The sequence below is a fragment of the Lathamus discolor genome, chromosome 3 (assembly GCF_037157495.1).
Source record: "Lathamus discolor isolate bLatDis1 chromosome 3, bLatDis1.hap1, whole genome shotgun sequence".
NCBI classification, from domain to species: Eukaryota; Metazoa; Chordata; class Aves; order Psittaciformes; family Psittacidae; genus Lathamus; species Lathamus discolor.
In genome coordinates this window covers 1,410,727-1,437,813 of record NC_088886.1, presented here as the reverse complement: position 1 = coordinate 1,437,813, position 27,087 = coordinate 1,410,727, and the positions used below count along the sequence as shown (strand labels likewise).

General features: G+C 46.4%; 2 protein-coding genes across 2 annotated transcripts in view; one reads left to right on the top strand and one right to left on the bottom strand.

Annotated features, from left to right (window-relative positions):
- ANKRD13C (ankyrin repeat domain 13C) overlaps nucleotides 1–6,084 on the bottom strand; it is a 32,007-nt gene extending 25,923 nt beyond the window's left edge. Inside the window, exon 1 of the mRNA XM_065673038.1 lies at nucleotides 5,419–6,084. Coding sequence (XP_065529110.1) covers nucleotides 5,419–5,770 — 352 coding nt within the window. The 5' untranslated portion in view covers nucleotides 5,771–6,084. The remainder of the gene's footprint in view (nucleotides 1–5,418) is intronic.
- Nucleotides 6,085–9,866: 3,782 nt separating this feature from the next.
- On the top strand, nucleotides 9,867–26,463 carry CTH (cystathionine gamma-lyase). Its single transcript, XM_065673037.1, has 12 exons — nucleotides 9,867–10,102; nucleotides 11,942–12,023; nucleotides 12,540–12,635; nucleotides 15,781–15,890; nucleotides 16,686–16,817; nucleotides 19,309–19,366; nucleotides 20,310–20,387; nucleotides 21,397–21,549; nucleotides 21,750–21,871; nucleotides 23,445–23,497; nucleotides 24,771–24,909; nucleotides 25,733–26,463. The coding sequence occupies exons 1-12, from the start codon at nucleotides 9,941–9,943 to the stop codon at nucleotides 25,751–25,753; spliced, it is 1,206 nt and encodes a 401-aa protein (XP_065529109.1). The 5' UTR covers nucleotides 9,867–9,940; the 3' UTR covers nucleotides 25,754–26,463.
- Nucleotides 26,464–27,087: the final 624 nt, after the last annotated feature.

Sequence of the window (27,087 nt, the reverse complement as noted above, 5' to 3'; positions counted from 1 at the left end):
TGGTTTTGTATGAGCTATTCAACACAAAGCATCAAGGATTCTTGTGGGTCACTAGCAACATCACAAACAGCTCCAGCCTAGTTCATTATGCACACTCTGAGCTAACCTCAAATTGTCTATTAATAGATTTCATCACATCTCTGAGCCAATACACAATGTAGAATACTGGATGCACCCGCTCTTTGTTAAGTGACTGAAACAATGTTATTGAGGAACAGACTTGAGAAGAAGCCAAACCATGTGCTCAGGAACTTCAAATTATGGAAGCCAGGGGTAAACATCTTGCTCACCTTATCAAGCACTTCAATGGGGGATATATATATAAATGTGTGTGTGTGTTTGTGTGTGTATGTAAATTCTTCCCTGTGAGGGTGCTGAGGCGCTGGCACAGGGTGCCTAGAGAAGCTGCGGCTGCCCCATCCCTGGCAGTGTTCAAGGCCAGGTTTGGACACAGGGGCTGGGAGCAAGCTGCTCCAGGGGAAGGGGTCCCTTCCTGTGGCAGGGGTTGGAAGTGGATGAGCTTTAAGGTCCCTTCAACCTAAACCAGTCTGGGATTATATATATATATATATATATATATATATATATATAAAAATAGCTCTGCACTAAGTTTTCTCTTACATCAATACACCTTAAAATTAAAAACCCACCCCACATTTCAAAGGGTGAATAGAACAGAGCCAGACAGCTCCACCAGCTATGACAGCATGGTGTAATGGCAAGAAACACCAAACATAAAGCTAACCAGGTCCCTGACAGCTTTCCTGGGAACTCTGTCAGATCTCATTCAGCCCATAAGCAGAAAGTGCAGCTGTGCAATAGCACACATCATTTCAAAACTCCTCTGGACCCAGTTCTGAGGAACCTGATCTAACTCAGCTGTTATTGCTGCTTTGCGCAGGAGGCTGGACTAGGTCTCCTTCTGAGCAACCTGATCTAACTCCAGTGTTATCTCTACTTCGAGCAGCAGGCTGGACTAGCCCACCTCCAGAGAGCTCTTCCAGCATAGATTTTTCTTTGATTCAATGTTCTTTCAAAGTATGCAATTCAGAAACTAGACAGGAAATCTGGATAGAGCAGATGAGGGGGAAGAAGAGCAGCAGGCAGAAAACCAGACACTGCAATAACTGATAAGGTACAGAAAGTGGAATCTATAAACTCCAGAAGGAATAAAAATATAAAAAGCTATTTAAGATGAACCTGAAAAGAGGTGACATCCTGCTTGCTGGTCTTTAGCCAGAGAGTCCCTGGCAAGAAGTCTAAGGTCTGACAAACAACAGTGAGGTAACATAAGAGGTTAGCTGTGGTACCAAAGGGAAAGGAGCACACTAACAGGTAAGCCAGGAAAGCTCCTTTAGAAAAGGGGGTCAGAAAGAGAAACACACAGAAAAGGGCCATGATGAAACTTCTCACTGCCCTGATAAACTCCCCTCCAGACAGCCCTCAATCTGGACCAGCCAAGCTCAGACAGTCCATGGACTGTCATGAACAGTGCACAGACACAACAGTGTGCGGCTGCTCTGGAGAGCCCGGTGGCAGGACTGCGGATGGGGTGGTCTAACAACACTCACACAGAACACCAAACCCTGTAAGCATCACAGTAATCTCACATAGATTTCTATTCCATCAAAACTCCACAGCTACTTCGGAAGAGAACCTCCCTGACCAAAAGAAAGCAGTCTCAACAACAGCTAAAACACACTGCTAGCTTTGGGGCACCCAAAAGTCAAACCTGGAATGGCATTTTGCACAGCTCCACCACTAATCATCCATCCGATAGATCTGGGTAAGTCTTGATGCTCTTTGGGCCAAACAAAATGAGGTTTATCACTAGCAAATTTAACTCTGACTTATCAACATAAGCCATCTAAACTATGCAAGGCTGTAGGAGAAACTACAGTTGAGGAATCCCTCAACTCATAGAATGTCTCCATGCAATCTTCAGGTTCTTCCCTCCCCAGCAGAAGAAAGGGAAGAGCTGTTCAAGCAGACAGCAGCCAAAAATATTCCACACATTTAATCTCAGAAACCTGGCTGGCTCACAGACACAACAGGACAAGTTAACTTCTACTGCTTTCGGAGAGATGGGATCTGAAGGTGTAAACCCAATTCCAGCAGCTGCTGAAACAGAAACCCACCATCATGATGCATGAAGTCCCAGACTGATAAATTAATCAGGACCAGTGTTCACAGGGCTCAAAGGAAACCACTCCAATGGAATTCTATTGCACTGCAACCTCAGGATCCTAAAATACAAATGATGTTTAGTTCCTTGATCATGGCAAGAACAGCAGTGGCTCCTCTAGATGCAGCCCGAGCACAGAGAATCATTCTAGGTAAAATGAGTCTGAGGAAAACATACGGTGAGCTTTAACACTACTCTATTTTTCCCAGTCAGTGCACAGCACAAGTAGGCATTTCTGGCAGGATAGGCAAGAGGGTGGTGAGGGCAGTTTCACTTCTTCCAGTTGCACAGGATGAGGTTTTCCAAGAACCCCAGCCCAAGCCACAACAGTCAATGTTAGATTCCATAAAAACAAGGAGCTTTATACAAGACGGCTGCTGGAAAGGAAGAGGAGGGTGCAAAGATACAACTGTGTGCTTCACCTCTTGGAGGTGGAATAAAGAGGGCACTCTAATGAAGTGGCCGATGTGTCACTTTGATTACTTCCGTGCAATTTAATCATAATGACAACGTGTTTGATACGATCACTTGCAGACACTGACTGGAACGTGAATGGGCACATACTTGAGCAGCTGCAATCAAATTCATTATCTTTTGGCAACAGCTTGAGCCACCACATAAACAAATCTCACGTTTCCTTTCCATCTAAGGACGACTTCATTGACATCTATAGCTTTGGGAAATGAGCTTGTACACTTTCCTCCCCGTCACTGAGCCTCCAGGGCCTTATTCTGAGAAAGCAGTGATAAAACAGTGCCTGAAATCCTATACATGCATTCCAGGGCAGGCAAACAAAACCCATTTGCACAAAAAGACACATAAAATACAGCACTTGTCTGCACGTGTGTGCAGCTTTTAACCTTTTGTGAGGCATCTGGCACACCTACAAAGAAGCTGAGTCTGTTTTCCAAGAGTAATTCAGCAAGATGATTTGGCTATTCCAGAATACAACATGGTTTCATTCTGAGTATGTGTTAAAGTTCTTAAATGTATATTATAGTACAAGTAATCTAAAAGGGATACAGACAAGCTTCTCCCCAGAAACTCACTGGTTTTGGAACAATGATGCTGGCATTCCAATGAGTAATGGTTTTTGAGGTCAATTTAGAGTGAGCCAGGCTGCACGCCATTTACAGTCACAACCATCAGCTGTTTTATCTGAACACCAAGAGTTTAACACTCTACAGAACCTGGCTTTTCAGCACTTAACCACACACTAAATATGGGACTGAATTATAAACACTGTTACGAGCAGTTCCTTTTCCCCTCTCTCACTTCCTTATTATGCACTGGGATTCTTCTAGCTTATTTCTGAGTATAATATCTACCCCAAATAACCCACAATTCAGATACGTAAACAAGTGACAGATGGATTCAAGCAGAAGGAAAACAATAACAAGGAAATATTAGTCAGGCCTTTGGTATGTCAGGACATTAAGAAATTTGTTATTGGGGTTTATTGGAAAGCTTAATAGTAAAGAAATCCTTAAAATAAAAACTTAGAGGAGGATAATGAGATAGAAATCCCCAAAGCACTGCTACTGAGAAAGCAGAAAGATCTTCATTTGAAATGTATATATATGTGGTGCATATATATATATATGTATATTAAAAAAGGATAGGATCAGTGTTTGTGATAGACATTGAAGATGAGAGTGCAGCAAAGATGGATCAAGTAAAGATGTTAAACTTGTGATGATGAGTTACTTGACAAGGAACTGGAGGAGGTGTAGGGGAGAAGTCAGCAGAAGGAATACACCAAGTGGGAGAATTTCTTCCCCAGTCTGCTGCTTTCATTCTCCCAGTATTTGCTGCAGCCTTTGGAATGAAGATGACAGGATAAATATATCCGTAGCTATATTTACAGCAACGTACTCAGAAAAAATGTTATGACAGTTGGAAGAAATACTCCTCCCTGCCTTGATTGAGGAAACTGAGCTGTGTATTCCTCCACATACATTAGTCTGTGTTTCAGAGTGCCCAAAGTTATCATGGACATAGCTTTTAATTTCCAGTTACCCTGTTCTTCCCTTTGTGCCAATCCCAACGAGGGTTCTACCTTAACATTCCTTTTTTACATAAGACAATTAAGTAAAACAAAGGGAACATTTATCTCTTAATCAGAAAAGGAACATAACTGCACCCTTTAATCACAACTTCCCAGACACCACACAAAGGATAACTTAACATTCTTCAGCACAATGATGTTACTCTTAAAATAGGTAGGAAACCTAGAGATGAAAAACATGAAACTTAAGCTGACTTGACAGGTTGATTTAGTATTTTTAAATGTAAAGTATTTCCCAAATCAAATATATGGATGCCCCATCCCTGGCAGTGTTCAAGGCCAGGATGGAAGGGGCTTGGAGCAAGCTGCTCTAGTGGAAGGTGTCCCTGCTTGCAGCAGGGGGTTGGAACCGGATGAGCCTTAAGGTCCCTTCCAACCCAAACTAGGCTGGGATTCTCTGATATTATTTTAAGATGTCCTAGCAGGATTTAAATAGAATCATGGAATGGTTTGGGTTGGAAGGGACCTTAAAGATCATCTAGTGAGCTAAATATTTATGCATTAGAGAGTGGCACGAGGATCGTATTTCTATCTCTGCTATTGCCACTTCTATGTCCAGACCCAGCTTGGAGGATAACAGCGAACAAGATTTTGTCCCTTTCAAACCCCTGAACTAACACACTTAAAGAGGAAAAAGGAAGTTTTGGGTTTTCACCCCGGGGAAAAAAACCAAAGCAAGTTCCAGCAACAACCAAAGGAGCCACCCTTCGGGGGGCTCAGAACCTCCAAAACCAAACAGGCAACGCTTCAGACATTTGAAAAATAAGAGTATTTTTTCATTAAATGAAGTAGGTTTTGGGACACGAAGCACAGCCGGTCAGAGGAAGCTCTCCCACCATTACACTGTCACAAAAGCTAACACCGTGTTCGCTCCTATCGCCAAAACCCCAGGGATTTTGCCCAGAGAAGCTGTGGCTGCCCCATCCCTGGCAGTGCTCAAGGCCAGGTTGGACACAGGGCCTTGGAGCAAGCTGCTCTAGAGGAAGGAGTCCCTGCCCGTGGCAAAGGACTGGAGCTGAATGAGCTTTAAGGTCCCTTCAACCCAAACCAGCCCACGGCTCTACGCTTCCGGAGCGTGCAGCCGAGCGCGGCCCCGGCGCCCCACACCCCGCAGGGCAGCGGGAAGGGGCCGCCCAGCCTCCCCCCCGGCCCGGCGGCCGCTCACCGTGACTGTCCTTCTGCCCGATGCCCTGGGTGCGGATGAGGGCCGAGAGCCGCCTCACGTCCCCCTTGAAGACGCACTCGTGCACCGGGAAGTGCGCCGGGCACTTGTCGGGCTCGGCAGAGGGGCCCGTCCCGCCGGCTGCCGGGCCCCCCTTCAGCGGCAGCCGGTGGTGGTGGTTGCTGAAGATGCGGTGGCCGCCGGCCCGGCCGCCCTTCGCACTGCTCCCGCGGCCGCCAGTGAAGATGCCCCCGGGCGCGGCGGCCGCCTCCTCTTCGCCAGGCGCCAGCAGGTCCCCGTCCTCCTTACTGGGCTTATGGTCCCTGCGCAGCGAGCGCAGCTTCTCTCCGGTCATCGCCAGCGGCCGGCCCGCCAGCGGCGGGGCCCCGCCAGGAAGGCTGGCCGCAGCCCGGGGGGGTCGATGCGCTCAGAGCCGCGGCGGTGCGCCCGGGCCCGTCCGCATCCCCCGCCAGCAGCGCCCGGAGCCCGCCCGGCCGCAGGGTCCCGCTCAGCAGCCCGGCGCCGCCGCCATCTTGGTAGCTTGATCCCGCGAGAAGCGCAGCACGAGGCGAGACTTGCGCGGGCACCGCGAGACTGAGCGGGGAGCGGGCAGCGGCGGCCGAGGGGGTGGCCGCGGAGGCGGCCGCGGTGCCTCCGGGACCGCCCCGGGGCCGGCTCTCGCCGCGCTCCCCTCGGCTCGGCGGGGCCGTGAGGGCCGGCGCGCCCGTCACCGGGTCCTCAACAGGTGCAGGAGCCCGCGAGCAGCCCCTGGTGGCCGCCGCTGCCGAGGCGAGGGCTGAGGCAGAGCTTGGAGGCTCGGCGGCAGCCCCCGTGCTGGCTCTGTGGCTCCGGGCTCGGGGGCGTCCTTCGTAGGGGTTTACAGGCACGCCCGTGTGCCTGCGCTACGAATCTGTCTGTCATCTCCAGGGGAGCGTCTGTCGTTGCCTGATGGGTGTAGAGAGCGGGAGCACCCTGCGGGGCAGGCAGCTTGCCGTTCTGCTGTGGGGTCAGTGCGCTTCGCAGAGGGTGTGCCCTCCCACAGGCTTTATTCCCGTGTCTTTGGAACACTACAGCAGCTGCCGCACTGGCTGTGGCCGTTCGGAAGTACCCGTGGCTGACCAGGACTGCCGAGGGGAAGAAGCACCGTGTCCGGTGCTGCACACTGTGAGGGATGGATCCAGATCCTCAGCCTGTGGCACGAATCTGCTACAATGGCTCCTACGGATTCCTCTCAGGTTCATTTGTGAAGTGGCCAAGTGGATCCAGGAGTGCCTTGGCTTGAGGCTTAGTTACGCAAGGGTAGAGATGACGGTGCGTGTTCTGGTCGGTGCTGCGTGCCAGAGGTGTAAACAAACCACACAGCAATGAAATAAACGAGATGAGCCAATGCCCCGTGTTTGCTGAGAGAACAGAAGCTCTGGGTCTCTTCCCACATCATGAAACATCAACGGATTTCACAAGGTGACCTCAAGTCAGCAGTTGGGCATCTTCTCCCGTGCTCCTTCGGTGAATCTCTGTGTGAGCTGAGGAAAAGAAATGGGCTGCTAATGCTGCTCTGAACAAAACGCTGCCCTCTTCACCCATTTCCCTCGTTTGTGGGGGTATTTCAGTCACTGAGAGAGGGAAAGAGAAGGCAAAGACCCAGCATGATCCATGACAATGAAACAAGAAGTTATCTGGAGAATGATGGCACCTGCACAAATTGCTTTCCTCAAAAGCACACCCAGGAAAAGGGAAAGATAAGACAGTCGGCCTGTCTGTGTAGATGTGTTATCATCTCATAAAGTAACTGCATTAGGTTCAGAGTTCCCCAAGTTCCCTGCAGCAACTCCTTCAATGCTGTTCCTGTCAGTATTGACTTAACAATAGTGGGATGAATCATAAAACCATGAGGACGAGTCACAATCCAGGTAAACTAGATTCTTTTACTAGTGCTTCCAGGGGAAAGAGTCCACACCTTGTCAGCAAGACTAGATAAAAGATAAAAAACTACCCTGGGTGACCTTTTTCTTTACCTGATTTGCTTCATCTCCTCTCCTACCAAGCGGCTAAGGAGAGTTCTAGGCCTAGATAAAACTATGAAATCCAGTTTCTGTGCCTGCTGCCTTCACAGTGATAGCACAGCTGCTTCCCACATGGATATTTACAATTTTAAATGATTACAGGGGAAAAAAACAAGTCACCTTTGTTCTATACTCCATTGGTCTTTCTGACAAGACTCTTGGATGTTCTTGTTTGTAGAGAAAACTAAGACCCATCAACAAACAGAATTTGAGAGGTTGGCACCACTGGCAAAGCTGTCTCTTGTTCCATGCTCAGGTGCTGTACAAGAGGCTGTTTGCCCTGGTGCTGGAGACATGCATGGTGCAGAGCCAGTCTTAGAATCACAGAATCCCAGGCTAATTTGGGTTGAAGGGACCTTAAAGGTCATCCAGCTCCAACCCCTGCCATGGGCAGGGACCCCTTCCACTGGAGCAGCTTGCTCCAAGCCCCTGTGTCCAACCTGGCCTTGAGCACTGCCAGGGATGGGGCAGCCACAGCTTCTCTGGGCACCCTGTGCCAGCGCCTCAGCACCCTCACAGGGAAGAGCTTCTGCCTAAGAGCTCAGCTCAATCTCCGCTCGGGCAGGTTCAAGCCATTCCCCTTGGCCTGTCCCTACAGGCCCTTGTCCAAAGCCCGTGTCCAGGTTTCTTGGAGCCCCTTTAGGCACTGGGAACTGCTCTAAGGTCTCCCCTTAAGGAGCTTTTTCCAGCCCTCGCAGCATCTCCATGGTATCCTCTGGACTCACTCCAACAGCTCCACATCCCTCTTGTGCTCTTGGCCCAGAGCTGGATCAGGACTGCAAGGGGGGGTCCCCTGAGTGCAGCAGAGAAGGAGAATCCCCTCTCTCAACCTGCTGCTCATGCTCCTGTGGAAGAGATGCAGGAACTCAGGTGATGTTGGAAACTTCACGTTGCATTTTTAATTACTGAAGGCCAGCTAAGAGGAGGCAGAAGCATGAAGTCACTGTTTACCAGCTAATTATGGAGTCCCTTGTTCAATGCAGAAGTATAATGGATGCATTACTAATGGGAACTGCTCTGTGAAAACCAGTGTTTGTGGCAAATCCATATGTCCTCCTGTGCTGTGCCTTCAACTTTGTGAGAGTATTTGGGGTCTTTTTAACATCTAATAATTAAACTTTGTCTTGCTTATATTCTCCATCTTCTTAAATTACTTAAATTGCTCTCATACACTAGGCAATTCAGCAGAAAGTAGCAGGATCAGGTATTGTGGCAATGTGGAGCTGCATTTTCTGGGCTTTGACTCTGTGGAAAATTTGCTTGTGCAGTTGTTCAAGTGGAAAATAAATAACAGAGGAGTAATTTCCAATGGGTGTGTTCCTCCAGGAAGGATGCTGATATTTTTAGTATGTAAGGGAATAGGTAAAAAAACTGGAGAGGAATAAAAACCTAAATTTGTTCAAAACCCAAAGGTAGGCAGTAAGTGAAAATGACAAGTGTCTGTCTGCATTTATCCTTGCTGGGAGCGTAACTGCAACATTTAAAGTCATGAAGAGTAACTAATAGAATACTGAAAGCGCCTTAGTGTAGAGGGATGCTCTCTCTGGTTGCCTCTCTCCTTACTTCCACAAGGCGAAACAAAAATAAATGAGGTCCTGGAGGACAGTGAATGGAATTTCCCAGCTGTGAAGTCAACTTCTGCTTCTCCCAGGCATTCAGCATGGCTGGCAGGAGGGATGCTGGATAGCAGTCATCTTACAGAGAGACAGAGGACATTTGGGGGAATTAAACTGAACAGGAAAAAGTAGGTGAGGAGTTTTAAGACATCATAGCCTCAGTGGGGAGCTTCTCCTCACCCAGCACCCCAAGTCCTTCTCCTCAGGGATGCTCCATCAAGCCTCCCCCAGCCTGGGTCTGGGTGGGGATTGCCCCGACCTAGGGGCAGGACCTAGCCCTTGGCCTTGTCGAACTCCAGGGGGTTCCCCCGGTCCAGGTCCCTCTGGATTTATGCAGATGTTCTTCACAGCCTACAAGAGAGGGATTTGTCTCCACAGGATTAAATTCCCCTGTCCCAGGTCCCAGTGTTCTCACTCGCACGTATCTCTGTTCAGGCTGTGTGACCTCGCTGCACCCCCCGGCGTTTGCCAGGCTGAAGCCCTCTGGCGCAGAGCCGGGAGGAGGCCGTTCGTTCCCCGGGATCACCGGCGGGGTCACCGGCCCCCATCCGCTGTCCCCAGAGGCCCAGCAGCCGGGCAGCCTCTTCCCGTCGGGAGCGCCTGCACCCAGGGCCGTGCCGCGGTGCGGCGGCGCCCCCCAGCGGGCGGGCGGTACCGCCCCGGAAGGCGCTCCCCTCCCGGCGGCGCGGGCGCTGCCCGGCCCCGCCCCGCCCCGCCCTTCCCCGCCGCAGCCAATGGGAGGCGGCGGTGAGGGCCCGCCCGCGCCGGGCCCCTGGCGGCGTGGGGGCGTGGTGCGGGTGCCGGTCTGTGGCGCCGCGGCAGCGGTGGCGGTGTGCGGGCGCGGCCATGGAGCGCGGCGGGCCCCGGGGCTTCCTGCCGCCCTTCGCGCACTTCGCCACGCAGGCGATTCACGCCGGGCAGGAGCCCGAGCAGTGGAGCTCGGCCGCCGTGGTGCCGCCCATCTCCCTCTCCACCACCTTCAAGCAGCAGGCCCCGGGGCAGCACGCGGTGAGTGCGGCCGGCGGCGGGGCACCGAGGCGGGCTTGTCCTCCCCGGGACTGACCGGGGGGCTCCGGTATGGCCGGAGGGGCCAGAGGGAGAGCGGCAGCCTCTGGGAAGGGGAGGGCAAGGGATAGGGACTCCCGGTTGCAGCCCGTGGAGACAGTGCCTTTATTCTCGCTCCCGAGCGGCCCTCAGACATCGTTTCCCACGTGGACGGTGGGTGGAGGAAGCTGTAACCGGGCTATAAGGTCGAGGCGCCGGTCGGATGGTTTCTGTGCAGCTGGGGCTCTCTTGAAGCCTGTGTGATGACAAAACTTTCTGCTGTCCCCAAGCAAAATCCCTTTTCCCAATTACACCGGTTGTGTAAGAGGCTGCCCTAGTTGTCCTTGCGGAACAAACAAGTGTTTCAGCAGTGTTTTGTGGATAGCATCATAGAATCAGCCAGGTTGGAAACGACCTTTAAGATCGTCCAGTCCAACCGTTCCCCCAGCACCGGCAAGGCCACCACTAAACCATGTCAAATGGTTTGAATTGTATTGTAGAAAGTGCTGGAAGCGTTGGGGTTGAACAACCATGAGGTTTCTGATGGCTGCCGCTCAAGTATGAGGGAGATGGCACAAACCTGCTGTTCACAAACCAGTTTGTTCCAAAGCTGGTGCCTGAACATCACCCTGTGCTGGTTGGGCAATCCGTGTTTGCCTTGTGATCTTTGATTCCACACATCCACTCGCATAATGCTGTGAGGGCTTCTAAGTCAGTAGCTGTTTTGAAGAAGACCACAGATGAAGCAGTCACATGCTGCTGCGTTCCTGTACTGACAAGAGCATGGCTGTGTTCCTGCTGGAAGCGCCGTGAGAGCCGTCTGCCAGATTCCTGAATGCAACCAAGTTCTCATTAAGCAGAAGTCTTGAAAGTACGCAGATAACCAGGACACTTAGCAGTTCCCTCTGTAACATGTGCATCCATGCACAGAACACCAGTCTGGTCTGTGTTGGAAGGGACCATAAATCTTATCCAGTTCCAACCCCTGCCACGGGCAGGGACCCCCTTCCACTGGAGCAGCTTGCTCCAAGCGCCTGTGTCCAACCTGGCCCTGAACACTGCCAGGGATGGGGCAGCCACAGCTGCTCTGGGCACCCTGTGCCAGCGCCTCAGCACCCTCACAGGGAAGAGCTTCTGCCTAAAAGCTCATCTCAGTCTCCCCTCTGGCAGGTTAAAGCCATTCCTCTTGTCCTGTCCCTACAGGCCCTTGTCCAAAGCCCCTCTCCAGGTTTCTTTTGAGCTCCTTTACGTACTGGGAGACTGTTCTAAGGTCTCCCCTGCATGAGTATTTTTTGTTTCTCGTTCAATTTTCTCAGTCTTCACATAAAAACTGTTGTGCTGGAATGTGGAACTTGGTCTGGTTTCATGCCAGGGAAACATTTGAGCTTTCAAGAACTTTTGATGGGTACATGTTGGTGCTGGTCAGTGCCCTGTAGCATCTTCCAAGCAGAGCATTGTGGTGATGGGACACACTCTTCCTGATAACATGAGTGGAATCTGTCAGCCTTTTCTTCAACAATGACCAGAGGTGGATATCTGGGAAAAAGCAGGGGAATGTGGCCAGCAGTGTGATACCTCCCCCAGCACACTCCTAGAAACTATTCCAAAGTTGGGGATGCCTGATCAGATGTTGTGTACAGCAGCTTGGTGTAGCCGGAAAACCAGCCTGATGGTCTTGGAGGAGGTGGATGCACAACCTCAGTGCTGAGCACAAGGGCTTTTTAAGGAACCTGGGACAGCTATTGTACACAACTTTCTCAGTGCTCTCTCTTAAGTTGTGTCTGTTTCTTGCTTTCCCGATAGGGTTATGAATATAGCCGGAGTGGAAACCCCAGCCGGAATTGCCTGGAGAAGGCTGTGGCAGCACTAGATGGAGCTAAATACTGTAAGTAATTAATAGTTTCATCAAGCAAGATGGCAGCATATGTGTTTCCTAATGGTCTACAGGAAGCATAACTTGGGGAGCAAGGACACCAAGCTGTCAGCAGCAGTCACATCACAGCAAGGCTTTCACAGCCTCTACCTGCTGGTTATGGGCAAGAGTGAAAAGAGCTCAACACATCATTCAGGAAAGTCAAGCTCAATCCCTGGGCTTCTGTAGGGCTTCCTCTTGCTGCATTTGATGTCTAAGCTGAATGGAATCTGTCCTTGTGCAGCAGCACTGAGTGCAGTGGGGAGCAGGGGACAGGCAGCAGCGCTTCCTGGACTGTTGTTCATTCTGGGTTCCACTCTGTTGTAAAATCAGGCTGCTGCTTTTACTCAAACCACTGAATGATTGGGATAGTGTGAGAGTGACAGAACAGGTTCCTTTTAAAAGCAAAGTGAGGAAAGTGAAGGCAAGTTTGACAAGGTTTTATCACATTAAAACACAGTGTCTGCCACTTACTGTTTTCTGTTTTAGGTTTAGCTTATGCTTCTGGCTTAGCTGCTACTTTGAATATTACTCACCTGCTAAAGGCAGGGGACACGATTATCTGCATGGATGATGTCTATGGAGGTATGTAAAACACAAGCGTGCTTTTGATGTTCATTGCACAAGTGATTAAATGTACCTATTTGTGATTGTCATGAACTGAATTTCCCACACAGGACCTTACTTCCCTTTACAGCCTTTTCACTTCCTGAGAACACAGAACACCCCTGTCTGATTTTGGTGTTAGGAATTCAAACACTGAAAGGGTCTGTGGCACAACATGCAGGTTTAAAACACTGTGGCTAACTAATAATAAGTAGAAAATAGCAACATCTTGGCCTTACAGAGATTTGTTTGCAAAGCAGGACCCTCCACAGTCCAACACAGCAAAGTTTCCCAGCTCCTGGTATTTTACTATCCCTTTCCCAGGCCTGACCCTTTATCAACCAGCGTTTTGTCTGGACTGTTTCAAACATCTATGCTGTCATCTTCCCTGAAAGCACAGCTTTCATCTGCTATGCACGTCTTCTGAATGCTTCAGCTGTGCTGCAGCTCACTCTTAGGTTTTGATCTTGTATAATGTCTTTTTTGATCCATTCTTCCAAGAAACTCCCCAGTAACAGTTCATCCACCTCTGCCAAAGTCCTTCAAAAGATCAATGCCACCTAAAAGTCCCTAGTAGGAAAGTCAGCTTGGATGCCCTATGACAATCAGTGTCCTCAGTCCCCAGCTCCTGTGTTTCACTGGTCAGAAAAGCTTGTCTCCCTCTGTCTGCTTCAAGGCCTTGGCACAAGGAGATCAAACCTGCTTTGTTTCCAAAGGAAGGTTAGAGAGGCCAGCAACAGGTTGTGTTTTCCCAAGCAATAGCTGGAAAACCTTTTAGCAAGAGTAATCACCTTTCTCAGTGCTGAGTGATTACTGTTTGCTAATCAGTTCTCTGTGCTTGTGCACATCAAATACAAATACACACATTTGCTTTAATGTCTTAGTTCGTGACAGATAGCTCATCTCCAAGTACATTTGGAGCCAAGCTGAGTGGAGCAGGAATCCCCAGTGACAAGCTGCTCCTTTAATACACAGCCCTCCTACTACGGAACTCAGTAAATCAAAGTCATTTGGCCAAAGTGTATTATCAGTTCCTCACTTCAGAAAGGCCCATGGGTGTATTTTTCAAGCAAAACCAGTTCATCTGCTCCTTAAAGCCTCAGCCCGTGGTGGTTTTGGCACAGATGAATTTCATGGTTTCTTCCCTGAGGGTTTTTTTTTTATACTTTTGTTGTAAAGAGACCGGCTTCCCCCCAGCCAGCCTTATTCAGCAGACCTCACACCCCATACATGGTACACCTGCAGATCTGCCACTGGACACTGTGACCAATATCTGTTTATCCCCTTCATTCCTCTTTTGGCTATTAGGGGCTCCTTGTCCCCTAAATCCCTGCTTGCTTTTCTCCTAGCTTGTGCTCTTCTGGCTCTTCCTGGTCATCTTTCCTGCTCATGATTCTAAAATCATAGAATCCCAGGCTAATTTGGGTTGAAGGGGCCTTAGAGTTCATCCAGCTCCAACCCCTGCCATGGGCCCAGGCACCTTTCACTAGAGCAGCTTGCTCCAAGCCCCTGTGTCCAAACTGGCCTTGAACACAGCCAGGGATGGGGCAGCCACAGCTTCTCTGGGCACCCTGTGCCAGCGCCTTAGCACCCTCACAGGGAAGAGCTTCTGCCTAAGAGCTCAGCTCAGTCTCCCCTCGGGCAGGTTCAAGCCATTCCCCTTGGCCTGTCCCTACAGGCCCTTGTCCCAAGCCCCTCTCCAGGTTTCCTGCAGCCCCTTCAGGCACTGGAGCTGCTCTCAGGTCTCCCTTTCAGGAGCCTTCTCTTCTCCAGGCTGCCCCAGCCCAGCTCTCTCAGCCTGTCTTTTCAGCCTTGTAGTAGCAACCTTTGAATCACTAGGTATGAGCGCTGGTATGTGCCCCTGCTCCCTCAAGGGCACACTGGCTTTGCTAAGCTTTTACCATGTTTTTCTGTAAAAGGCCAGGCTGGATAGGAGAGCAGTACTGCACTTGCTAACAGAGCAGCACTGCACTTGCTGATTCAAATGAGGCTGCAGTTTGCAAGACTGACAGAAAAACAATGAAAGAATTGAAAAGCTCTCAGGCAATGCTGACAAGTGCACTGCCTGGGATGTGTTTAAGAGTTGCTGAGTTTTGGGAGGGTGAGGAGGAGCTGTCATGTTTTGGCACCTCTGAATCCTGAGCCACTGATGTAACTTCTTAAAAGAGCTACTTTCTGTGCAACCTTTGATTTCCATCTAAGGTTTTACTGTAGTGTGTTATTACTTAAAGTATGTACAGCAACTTTCTGTTGTTTGTAGTGCTGACAGCCTATGTGCAAATTTCCTATACCTGAACATATTTCCTACAGCACAAGTGACAATATAATATACAGCTCATTGTAGAAATAAAAGTATTTCCTTTAAAAAATCATCATTCAGACATACCACCCAGCGCACAGGATCATACCCTGCACATGCTAGGAATTTATGGCTAAATGTCAAACTCGTGTTCTGTGTGAGTGAAAGTTAAACAACCTTGGCAGAAAGACTAAATGAATTAATTTTTAATCCAGGCAGCAGATAGTCACTATGCTGCACTTCTAATGAGCAACTGGTTGCTTCTGGTTTCTTCTTTTAGCCTTTCCAATGAAGGGCTTCAAAGACAGAAAGGAAGGAAATAATCACTCCTTCATGTTCCTTACTCATGTTGCTTTAATGGAATGGTAAAGAAACACAGTAGCTGGAGTTTTCCCCCTGAGCGTGTGGGAGAAGAAGCGAGGAAGCTTATGAAATAGAAAAGAGTTTGTGTGGTGGAACAAATAACTGAAAAGTGGGAAAGAGAATATGAAAGCTGGAACTACAAACTAGTGCAATGCAAAGGACTGGAGGAAATGTTAGAAGCAGGCAACATAAAAGGGATCCATTTAATTTTCTGATTAAACCAACCCCAAAGAGCTGCTAGTTGAAAGTACTTCTTAAATCACTCTGATTCCATATTCCCAGTAGTCCTTTTCCATGATCTATGACAATCTTTAAACTTTTTTGGAATAAAAAATACTAATGTGCCATTCATGGTGTACAGCATAAAATTGTACCCTCCTGACTTTCCATGGGTGAATGCAGGAGTCTGGAGATCAGTGAAGTTTTGTTTTGTGTCTCTGATTTTTTTGTTTGTTTTTTTAGGCACAAACAGGTACTTCAGGAAAGTAGCCATGAAAATGGGTTTGAATGTAGTTTTTGTTGACTGTTCAAATATTAAATGCCTGGAAGCTGCAATTACACCAGAGACCAAGGTAAGGGAGAGGGAAATTGCTGAACTTACTTGCTTAATGTCGTTAAACAATTCCATTCATGCTCTTGTTGTAATGGGTGTACGTGTAAAGCAGAGTGGACTACAGGGGTGGCTTTTGTGGGGACAGATTGGGGCAGAGCTGGCTCCAGCACATCTCCAATCCAGTCCACTTGGTGGTGGTTCCTCATTGACAACACTTAGAAGGATAAAAACAGTATGGACAGAGAGAGGAGGAGGGAAAAGGTCAGAAACAGCAGAGGGAGCAGCAAGGTCAGAGGAAGAGGGGGTGCTCCATGGCACTGGAACAGATAAATAATTTGCTCTAGTGGAAGATCACTCAGCTGGAAAAGGCTTACAAAGTTTTCTTGTGGCCTTCTTCAGATGCAATGTGCTGAGGTTTTCCAAAGCTTTGATGTTATTCCCTCGTATCAGCTATTTTTATAGAAAATATTGCCTCTCCCAAGAGCCATAGAATCACAGAATGGTTTGTGTTGGAAGGGAGCTTAAAGCCCATCTATTTTCAACTCCCTGCCACGGGCAGGGACACCTTCCACTGGAGCAGCTTGCTCCAAGCCCCTGTGTCCAGCCTGGCCTTGAGCGCTGCCAGGGATGGGGCAGCCACAGCTTCTCTGGGCACCCTGTTTCACTGCAGTAGAGATGCTGTCTTATTGCCACTCTGCAAACCTGCAGAAGAAGTTGACACTCAACAAATTAAACCACTTGTGACTTACACACGCATCATCACCAGCTCTGTACAACCTCTAAACTGACATTTTGTGTTGTTGAACTACTGCAGCTTGTTTGGATTGAAACACCCACAAACCCCACACTGAAGATCATTGACATTCAAGCGTGTGCAGATGCAGTACACAAGCATAAAGATGTTCTTCTGGCGGTAGACAACACTTTTATGTCTGCGTATTTCCAGGTAAGCACTTTGTTTACAATTACCCCATTATTTCAGTGTATTAAAAGGTGCATTTTTTAAATGGGAACACCACCGTGGGACTGTAGTTTTGATCTATGTCTTGTAAAATTACCTGTTCTGTTTCTAAATACAACCCATGTACTGTGCTATTTACATTAGTAAGGATGGTATGCACAGTACTTTGTAGCTAGCCATACCCCAGTATGATACCAGCAAACCCAGTACAGCTCAGCAGTCCAATAAACACGCTGAATCGGGTAAGCCATTCAAAAATCATGTTTTTTTAGTTTTCACTGGTGGAAATCATAACAGGCCTGTTAAAAAGTATCCTGTTTCCTAACTTTGGCCTTTTTATACCAATTCTTTTGTATATGCTGTTTATAAGCTGTTCTGAACCACTTCATGTTCTGAAAAGAGCAGTGGAAGAAAAAGTTAAACCAAGCAAACTTTGTTTTCTTTGGGACATTCAGCTTTCCTTTTTCTTCAATATCTTGCTGAATGTGTGGCTTAAAAGTTTGTCATTTTGATCTCAAACAACTAACATGACTTTTCTGCTTGGATAACTAGAATACATGAAGTGAAGACTATTAAACTTTGACATCTGGTTCATCTTAACATGGGCTAGAAATATTCATTTGTATTTCCCAGGTGACGAAGCTGATCCCCTGTGTTTTAAGTCTAAAGTAAAACCTTTTTATGAGCGCAAGGCAAGGTGTCTGTTTCTGTTAAGGTCACTGAGATCTTTATAAATTAAGACAGCTTTATAGAAGGTGTTAATGCTTAGCTAAAGCAGCACTTGAGTTTGTCTTCTACATACCAAAGGCTTGATGATTTCACCTTTGCAACATATATTTCTTTGCAAGACAAGTTTGAAAGAAGCAAAGTGAGCATCTGGATATATGAGCTAGTTAATGTGGCTTTTATTGGCCTGGTGCTAAGAGAAAGTCAGTTGTAATGATTAATTCTAAGTAATAGGTAATGCCTTTAAACCCCTCCATACTGCTGCTGATGCACTGTGCTGAGATCCTAATTTGAGGGTGATTTGTGCAGCACTGTTGAGTGTAAGAGGCACTGGTGTTTATGCTGCTGCTCTCCTGGCTGCGCACTGAGAATGCACATCATCCACGTTCCTTGACTAGGTGCCCGTGTTTAAGCTGACAGCAGCAGCCTTTCATTCTCAATCTGCTTTGTTACCTTTTAACATATTGATGCTTTTCAGCCTTTGAAATGTGTTTATATTATGTGCAAAGTCCTTTGCTTAGTGACTGATTAAAAATATTAGTCGTTACTTCTCACCCATCAACATCTGCCTTTGCTTCACCTTAGAAAGGCTTCTGGGAGGTCAGGGAAGAGAGACCTGGCAAAGAAAACCTCTTCAGGTTTCAGTTGCTCTTTCAGTGCTGTATCACTAATACTGGTGTCACCAGTACTGATATCACAGAATCACACAGAATCACAGAATCCCAAGGGTTGGAAGGGACCTAAAAAGATCATCTAGTCCAACCCCCCTGCAAGAGCAGGGTAACCTACAGTACATCACACAGGAACTTGTCCAGGCGGGCCTTGAATATCTCCAGTGTAGGAGACTCCACAACCCCCCTGGGCAACCTGTTCCAGTGCTCTGTCACTCTTACAGTAAAGAAGTTCTTCCTGATGTTAACGTGGAACTTCCTATGCTCCAGTTTACACCCATTGCCCCTTGTCCTATCACTGGATATCACTGAAAAAAGCCTAGCTCCATCATCCTGACACCTACCCTTTACATAGTTGTAAACATTGATGAGGTCACCCCTCAGTCTCCTCTTTTGCAAGCTAAAGAGACCCAGCTCCCTCAGCCTCTCCTCATAAGGGAGATGTTCCACTCCCTTAATCATCTTTGTGGCTCTGCGCTGGACTCCTTCCAGCAATTCCCTGTCCTTCTTGAACAGAGGGGCCCAGAACTGGACGCAATATTCCAGATGCGGCCTCACCAAGGCTGAGTAGAGGGGGAGGAGAACCTCTCTTGACCTACTAACCACTCCCTTTCTAATGCACATATCTAGACAGCAGTGCAGATCTTTTGCTTTGCAGACTGTATTGAGGCCTTCATTTCCTAAACAAACACACCTTAGAGTAAATAGGATTACTTATCCCTGCCTCAGCTAAGCAATAGAACTACTTTTTCACGAATATGAATGTATGTTGGATGTATTCAATCACTCCTCCCCATGAAGCTGGTGGGAATTAGACAAGTGCTTTCAAATTACGTCTTATTTTGGTTTTTTTTTATTGTGCTTTTCTTGAACTCAGAGTGCTTTCCTGTACTATTGTTTTTGTCACATATCCTATCTTCATTCTCAGGGTTTTATGTTTAAGGTCTTAAGTTTTTGTGGTTTTTAGTTTCTTCACCTATTGTTACTTTCTATGTTGGATCACAGCCTTTTGGGTAGCTTGAAATGAACCACAGTACACATGAGCTTTAATTATACCTATTGTTTTCATTTCATTTCAGCGTCCTTTGTCTCTGGGGGCTGATATTTGTATGTATTCTGCCACCAAATACATGAATGGTAAGTGTGTTACTTTGACACAGCTCAGGCTGGCTGTTCAAGAGCCATTCTGCCTGTGGGCAGTTCATAGAATCAGACTGGTTTAGGTTGGAAGGGACCTTAAAGCTCATCCAGGTCCAAACCCCTGCCACGGGCAGGGACACCTTCCACTGGAGCAGCTTGCTCCAAGCCCCTGTGCCCAACCTGGCCTTGAGCACTGCCAGGGATGGGGCAGCCACAGCTTCTCTGGGCACCCGGTTCCAGCGCCTCACCAGCCTCCTAGTTCACAAAAACCAGTGTGCCTTCTAGTAATTCTTATATGGATCGTTAGAGGAGATGGACCATTGAATAGACCATTAGGCTTCATAGCTCCTAAACTCCCTGGGAGAAGGAATATTGACCTGACTTCAGGCAATAAACCTAGAGGTGTTTATAGCCATGCTGGTTTTAATTTTACTACAGTAAAGCAAGTGGCTTCAGTAGAAGGTAGTGGCTAGAAATTACATTAAGGTTCAAAGGAGGTTTCATTCATCTGTAGTGGAGCCTGTCCAAAAGCACATTCACTGTGTTGTGTCCCAGGCAGCCCAGACATGGAGCTAATGTGACTGGATGTCCTTGGTGGTGTGGGTAGAAGGGGAAGCTTTCTGGCTGGTGTTCACCCTTGCTAAGACAGCTCAGCAGGACACACCTGATTCCTGTGCCCTGGAATTCCCACTTTCTGGCAGTTGGATTGGGAAGTGTCTGGGGACACAGGGCAGAGCATGCTGCTCACTGGAGCTTTAGAAAAAGCTGAAATCTGCCTTACAATCCTTGTACTGCACAGGAAGGACAGATGTAGCAATGACAGTGTCTTGCAAAAAAGGGACTGTATTAGCAACAAGACTGAGAAAATAGGGGGTTATGGCATAACCCTGGAGCTGATGGAGTGGCTAATTCTGTTCTTGTCTTCTCCTTGTGTTTTTAGGGCATAGTGATGTTGTAATGGGACTTGTTTCATTAAACTGTGATGATCTCTACGAAAGGCTTAAATTCTTACAAAACTGTAAGTAGTCAATGTAGGAAATACTTTGAAATCGATTGTGTTCAAATGTACCAGCTTGTAATGGAAAGCATGTTGCATGCACACAAGTATGAAACCTACCTAGAGACGTAGCTGAGGCATTTAAATGTTCAGAAGTGTAAATGGCCAGAGAGGAAGTGGTAACACAGATGTAAGAATCCTGAATTCTCTTCCCTGCTTTTCACTGGCCTTATACGAACCCGACAGCTTTTGCTGGGCCTCCCTGGCTTCTCTCTCAAATAATGTTAACAACACTGGTCTGCACTTCCTAGTGTTTCTAACACTGAGAGCAGGGTGGGTTGTTCTCCATTTGTTCTTCAGGGGCTGCTGTGTGGAATGAATTACCTGGGGCAGGGGCTTGAATGGAGGCAGCACTCTTGCCATCAGGACTGTAATTCCTTCTGTCCCTGCTTTCCTGAAAGCATCAGATGCTGTCCCCATGGGCAGCACCTGGAGTTACATGGGACACGACTCCTTACCAAGCCCCTCTTTAGGTTGCAGTTAAGACCATGGCAGAAAGCACCATCATTTACTATATTATCTTGACATTATATATGAAGATGCATATAAACATTTAAATTATGCCTTTATTTAATTCCACCTACCTCATATCAAGTACATCTGGGTTTTTAAACTCATTCACACATCAGAGCATATGCCTAATGCAGTTTTCTTATGTAGGTTGATTTTAACAATTTTACTGCCTCTTAATTGTAATGAATACATTTCTGTGTAGTATTCTGTCTGCCCTCTGTCTACAACGGAGAGACTAAAGGTATATTGTGTCTAATTCATTTAGTCCTTGAGTCTTCATCTTGTTAATCCAGCTCATTAATTGGCTGGGTTACCATGTGTGTATGGTGAGGAAGGCAGATTGTATCAGATCTCTTTCCACTGGTCTTGTTCTAACTTTAGGGATTTGGAAATTAGGACTTTATGAAATTTTACTAAACCCTCCCCCCCACTTTGTTGTACGTTTTAATTTCTGTAGCTCTTGGAGCCATTCCATCCCCCTTTGACTGTTACCTGTGCAATCGTGGTCTGAAGACACTGCACATCCGGATGAAGCAACATTTCCACAACGCATTGGCTGTTGCTCGGTTCCTTGAGTCAGATTCCCGGGTGGAGAAAGTCATTTTCCCAGGTACGCTGGCAAGACTTCAGAGTGGGTGACGTCTGGAGTTGAGCACTGCAGTACTACGTGTAGCTTGTACACTGTTCATGTTGGGTGACTCTGGGTTGGGTGTCCACCTCAGCAGTGGCTGTTTCTGCATTGCTGTGAGTGAGCTGCTCTATCCTTTGAAATGATGGCAATTAAATTAAAGCAACTTCTCTGGATTTCAGGTTTGCCTTCACACCCTCAGCATGAGCTGATCAAACGGCAGTGCACTGGCTGTCCTGGCATGATCACCTTTTACATTAAAGGGAGTCTCAAACATGCTGCTGCCTTCCTCAAGAATTTAAAGGTAAATGATGGTAAATACACGTTGCTTTAGAGGGACTGAGACTGTGCGTCTGAGAATGATAAAGGAAGTGGTTTTTCTTGGGGTGGGAAGAGTCTTTCTCTGGACTTGCAAAGCTCTTGAAGTCTTTTGGGTGTAGCCATCCCTAAATAATAGATTATTTGTAAAGGGAGGCTAATGAGAGGGAAGTAAAAGATGCCTAGGCTCAATTTAAGTGTTTGTTTACACAGTAGGGTGTAGTATATCCAGGCCTACAAAGGGCCTGCATACCTGCCTTCTGCAGAAATACCTGTAGGATTTGAAAGCAGAGGAGCTGGGGCTGGTGTAATACTGTTGTAATATTTCAAAACACTCATCAGGGCAAAATCCCATTGAGAAATGACATGAATCATGAAACAAAGAGGGAGTCCCTCAGACTGGAGAAGACTTGTTTGTTTATTTTACCTAAACCATAGGCTTTTGCCTTTGTCTTTGCCATGTATTTATTCTACCTGTACTCTTTAATGTGTTAGCTAGTCTTGATCTCTGGTTAATTTGCTTCCTGCACTTGTGCTTTTGCTGATTTGTTCTTGGAAAACAAATCAACATATAATAATCAACAAAGGAAAATTAGAACTTCCTTCTCCTCCCTGTCTTACTTACTTGCCACCTAATGTTATCAGCTGAAAATTAACTTACTAAAGACATGGTTCCCATAAAACACTGTTTTACATGAGAGAGAGCATTTAATCCTGGCACAAGAGATCTGCCAGCTTGGACAGAAGGTGTCAGGAAATATATTCAAGGAGAAGCAAGTTCTTGTGAGTATACTCAGCTCAGCCCTTTGACTTGGATAACCATCAGCTTGTCACTAGGTTGGTACAAAAGTAAAGCCATTTCCTTAAACCATGGTGAGAAGAAAGTTATTTAGTTGATAAGTTTAGGGTTAGTTTGTTTAAAGGGGAAAAAAAGTGAATATGAGCAGCTGGAGCAGCAGAGGAACATTGAGGGCAGTAAGTGCATTCACAGCAGACACACTGGGAATCTATGTGTGATACAGCTGGCTCTCCAGAGGGCCCTTTGTCACCCAGGAATGCATGCCCATAATTCAGAGATCACTGCTGAAAGAAGGGGATGTAGGGATAGGGTATAATCACTTAAACCTTAGCTGAAATTTATGAGATCTGAGGCTTTGTTCAGGCAGCCTGCTGTATCCTCTGAACAGAGTGAACATTGGTGGTGCCCAGGCAGAGCTGCTCCCTCCTGTTGTGCATTTTTCCTTCTGCCCTTCCTCCATGCTGCCCATGTGTTGCACTGTAGGAGCTACTCCTGAGTTACATTTGATCAACACGGGCATATTTTAGTTTCAGCTTTGCATCAGTGTCTCTTCAGAGCCTTTTTAGGACAAGTCTTGTTTAAATCTGAGTACCTCTTACCTGCTAAATTTAGAATTTGTACCCTAATTACAGGTAATACCTTTTATAATATAAAAATTTTCATAGAAAAACTTAGAAAAACCCCTAAACATTCCTTTTCCCTTAACCATCTCTTTCCAAGCATTCAGAACCTTACACTTGTTGACTTGATTTTCCCGTAGGTTTTTACGCTGGCTGAGAGTCTGGGTGGCTATGAAAGCCTTGCAGAGCATCCGTAAGTCATCCTTCATCTTAAAAACCTAAAACCAGCTGCAGGGTAACAATGAATTGTTATGGGAGTTCTAAAACTTTCAAGTCCACAAAGCCAAGGTATTTGGCATATAATTGAGATCCAAGGATAGAATGTCGTATAGCACAAACCCCAGAGGCTACTCCAGAATGAGCTTGGCTTTAGTCAATATGAGTGTGATGTTGAAAGGATTTCCACATTTCCTTGTCTTAACTGGGAACTGAGGTGTGATTTGTTACTGTGATGAGAAGAAATCCAAGAAATCAGCATGTGTTTGAGTAAGCAGTGAGCAGATTTGGTCACGCTGTTGAGGAAGGAGCTCTGCTGTTCTGCGGGCTTACACAAGAGGGCATGGTCAGTCTGCTGCATGCTGCCCAGACTGTCTCCATGTCAGGAGAATTTTGTGGGGAATTTAGTAACGCTTAGGTGCCCCTATCTAGGTTAAAAGGCTAAAAAGTAGGATTTTTGTGGAATTAGATTATTTCACTTAAATCTAATGTGCTTTTCAAAAAGATACACGGAAAGTTATGGCTAAATTTATATGCTCAGTATTTTCAGTTATTCATTTTAGAATAACAGCAAATCTTGAAACATTCGAGCAGTTCCCTGCCTGTGGTAGGGGGTTGGAACTGGATGATCTTTAAGGCCCCATTCCAACCCAAACCATTTTGCATTCTATGAGTTGAAAGGTAATTGTGAATTGGTGAATGTCAGTGACTGAGCACATGGGGTAAATAGCTCCTTACCTATATCCTCCATAGCAGATGGAACAAACTCTTCACTGTTAGTGGGTACAGTTTGACAAATGACCCAAATGACCAAAAATTAAAAGAAAGTCAAAGACTCGGGAGGTTTTACTCTGGAGATTGTCTATTGCAGCTGTTTCTCCATGTGCTTAAAGCAGAGCTTTTAGGTACCCTTTTCTAGAAAATAAGATAGAAATCAAATATATCTGGGAGGAAGAGGAATAGGACTTTCTCCTTTTTCAGGTCCAGATTAAGTATCCACTTGTTATTCATCAGCAGTGGCTTTGAAATACTGTACTGGGAGATACAAGTCACTGACTTGTCTGCAGTTCATGTAACTTATAGTAGTTGGGGACATGATCTCTTTGCATCTGTGGTTTAATCAGCAGGTGGGACCCAAAAGGTGTAAAACCTTCATGGATTTTCGGGGGATGCTGCCAGGAAACCAATTGGTTTTGTCTTTAATGATAAAACTAAAAACTTGTTAGAAAAAAAGTTGTTTTTTCCTCCAGGGCCATCATGACTCACTCTTCAGTGCCTAAAGAAGATAGAGAATCTCTTGGAATCAGCGATACATTAGTTCGCCTGTCGATTGGTTTGGAAGATGAAGAAGACTTACTGAAAGATCTAGATCAGGCCCTGAAAGCTGCAGTAAGTGGGTTGTTACCTTAGTGCCACCACTCTCAAAATGATTTCCCCTCTGGTCCTCTGCCTTTCTCCCTAAATTATCTGCTGGTAATTCTTGCTTCACTTGATTTAATCATAAGGGTACCTTGCAGAGTGTGTGTAAAGCTTTTGTTGTTAGGTTTCTCTGTGCGCCAAGGTTAAACTCCTTGTCAGCCACCATCTGAGTTGACATACATTCAGACAGGATGTCCCTGACTCAGTGATGCAGCTATCCACTAAAGTCAGGCTGAGGGGAGACTCTCACGTAGGCATGGAAGTGCCTAGTGCGTGCTTCAGATGTTTCATGTCACAGTTTTAGAGGGCTGAAATATATTAAGGAGCTCCAAGCGAAGAGCTTCTATCAGACAGTAAGTCCAATATTGGAGTAATCTATTTCATTTATAAGCACTACTTCTACTCCCCTACCCAACCTTCTGGATTTGAGACAGTAGATTAAAATTGTTCTTTATTCGTGGTAATGAATGTGATACTACATAGTGACTTCATTTCTCAAGGCAGCTCACCTAAAGTGCATGAGGTGTAGATGTGTTTGTGTATGAGTACACACAAACACAGAATCATAGAATCCTAGTTTGATGTACTTTTTGTCCCTCTATTTTTCACTCTCTTTTTGTTTGGTGATAGGGAAAATAAACCATAGTAAGGGCATGTATTTTTATATGCCAGCACAGAGCATGAAGATAATCTAATGCTAAAACGTGCCTTATTTATGAAAAGGAAGCCAAAACCAGCACAGTTGATACAGGTGCTTAGCATAATTGTCTCTCATTTTTCCTTCTTATTGCAGTTTGCAGAGTGTAAAGCTTGAAGTTTAAGGCCAGAACTTGGAATTGAATGTGGAAATGCCTAAGGAAGATGACATGGAAAGCCAAATTGCTAACGATTTTCCTTTGATTTGTCTCTGAGAATTTGAATCTGTTCAATGGAATCCCTGGATCCCTGGGGATCCTTGTGCTGTAGGTTTATTCTGCTGCTGCCAGGCTGTGCATGGACCGTGCACTGTGACACACAGCTTGGGCTCTCCTGGGGCTCCCTTCCTGTTCTATTGTAATCCCTTGGGTTTGGAATTCGTAGAGTCAATAAACTGTGTCTGAGAGCAGCCAGATGCACACTCAGGAATATTATCCTGGCTCTCTCAGTGAGGGTGGTGTTTCTATTTGTCACACTGGTGCTGCAGGGCTGTTCTGTCAAAGGGTTGGTTGTTAATGTGGCTGCTCCTCAACCTGCACGAGAAGTTTTCCTTGTCTCTTCTAACCCAACAGCCCAACTTGAGAACTGCTGATTTAGATATTTGTTGCTTAATTAGGTTGGAAATGTGGTGAAATGTTTTCTCTCCTGTTGATTTCTTATGGAGCATTGAAAATGAAGCGAGATCCAATACCTGGTAAACAATGGGAACTTTTTAAAGAGGATTCTTGCACTTAAAAAGTACAAAATCATCTGATGTCAATTATGGTAACGATTTGATTTATATTTGGAACTGGAATATTAAATAAAATATGCTTTGAATTTTCCTAATGTATTGATTTGATCTTTTCCTGTACCAGCATTCCAAATCAGCTGATGAAAGGACCCTGGATTTGTGTAAATTTTCCTATGGGAGATTGATGTCACTGATGTTTTTACTTTTGTCAAGAAAAAAGATATAAATTCTCATGTATGACAACTTATCCTGCAAAATGCAGTGTTCAGGCCAGGAATATTCAGGCGTCTCAGGGTGCTGCTGGCTTGGGGTAGGTGGTGGGTGGCTGCAATGTGTCATCTCTGAGCAGAGCTTGCCCACAGCTTATGAAATACCTGTGCTGAAGAACCATAAAGGAGGTGCAAGTACAACAGGCATTCTCACTGACTGCTACAGGTATGACTTATAAAGTACTACAGGCATTTCTCACAGAGTACTTCTTGTTACAAGTCTGATTGCACAGATCTGTCTTGGTAAAAGCATTCAGCTTTACCAAACTAAATAAAAATGAGATTTCCACAGGTGTCTTTTCCTCTTGTTTCTTTCTCAGATGAAGAAAGCACAGTGTCTGAGTGCAAGCAGAGCTTTAAACAGGTAAAAACTTCTATTTGTTGTAATTAAAATACAGACTGTGCTTTCCATCCCAGATCAATACAGCATTTCGGTGTGAAAGTACAGAG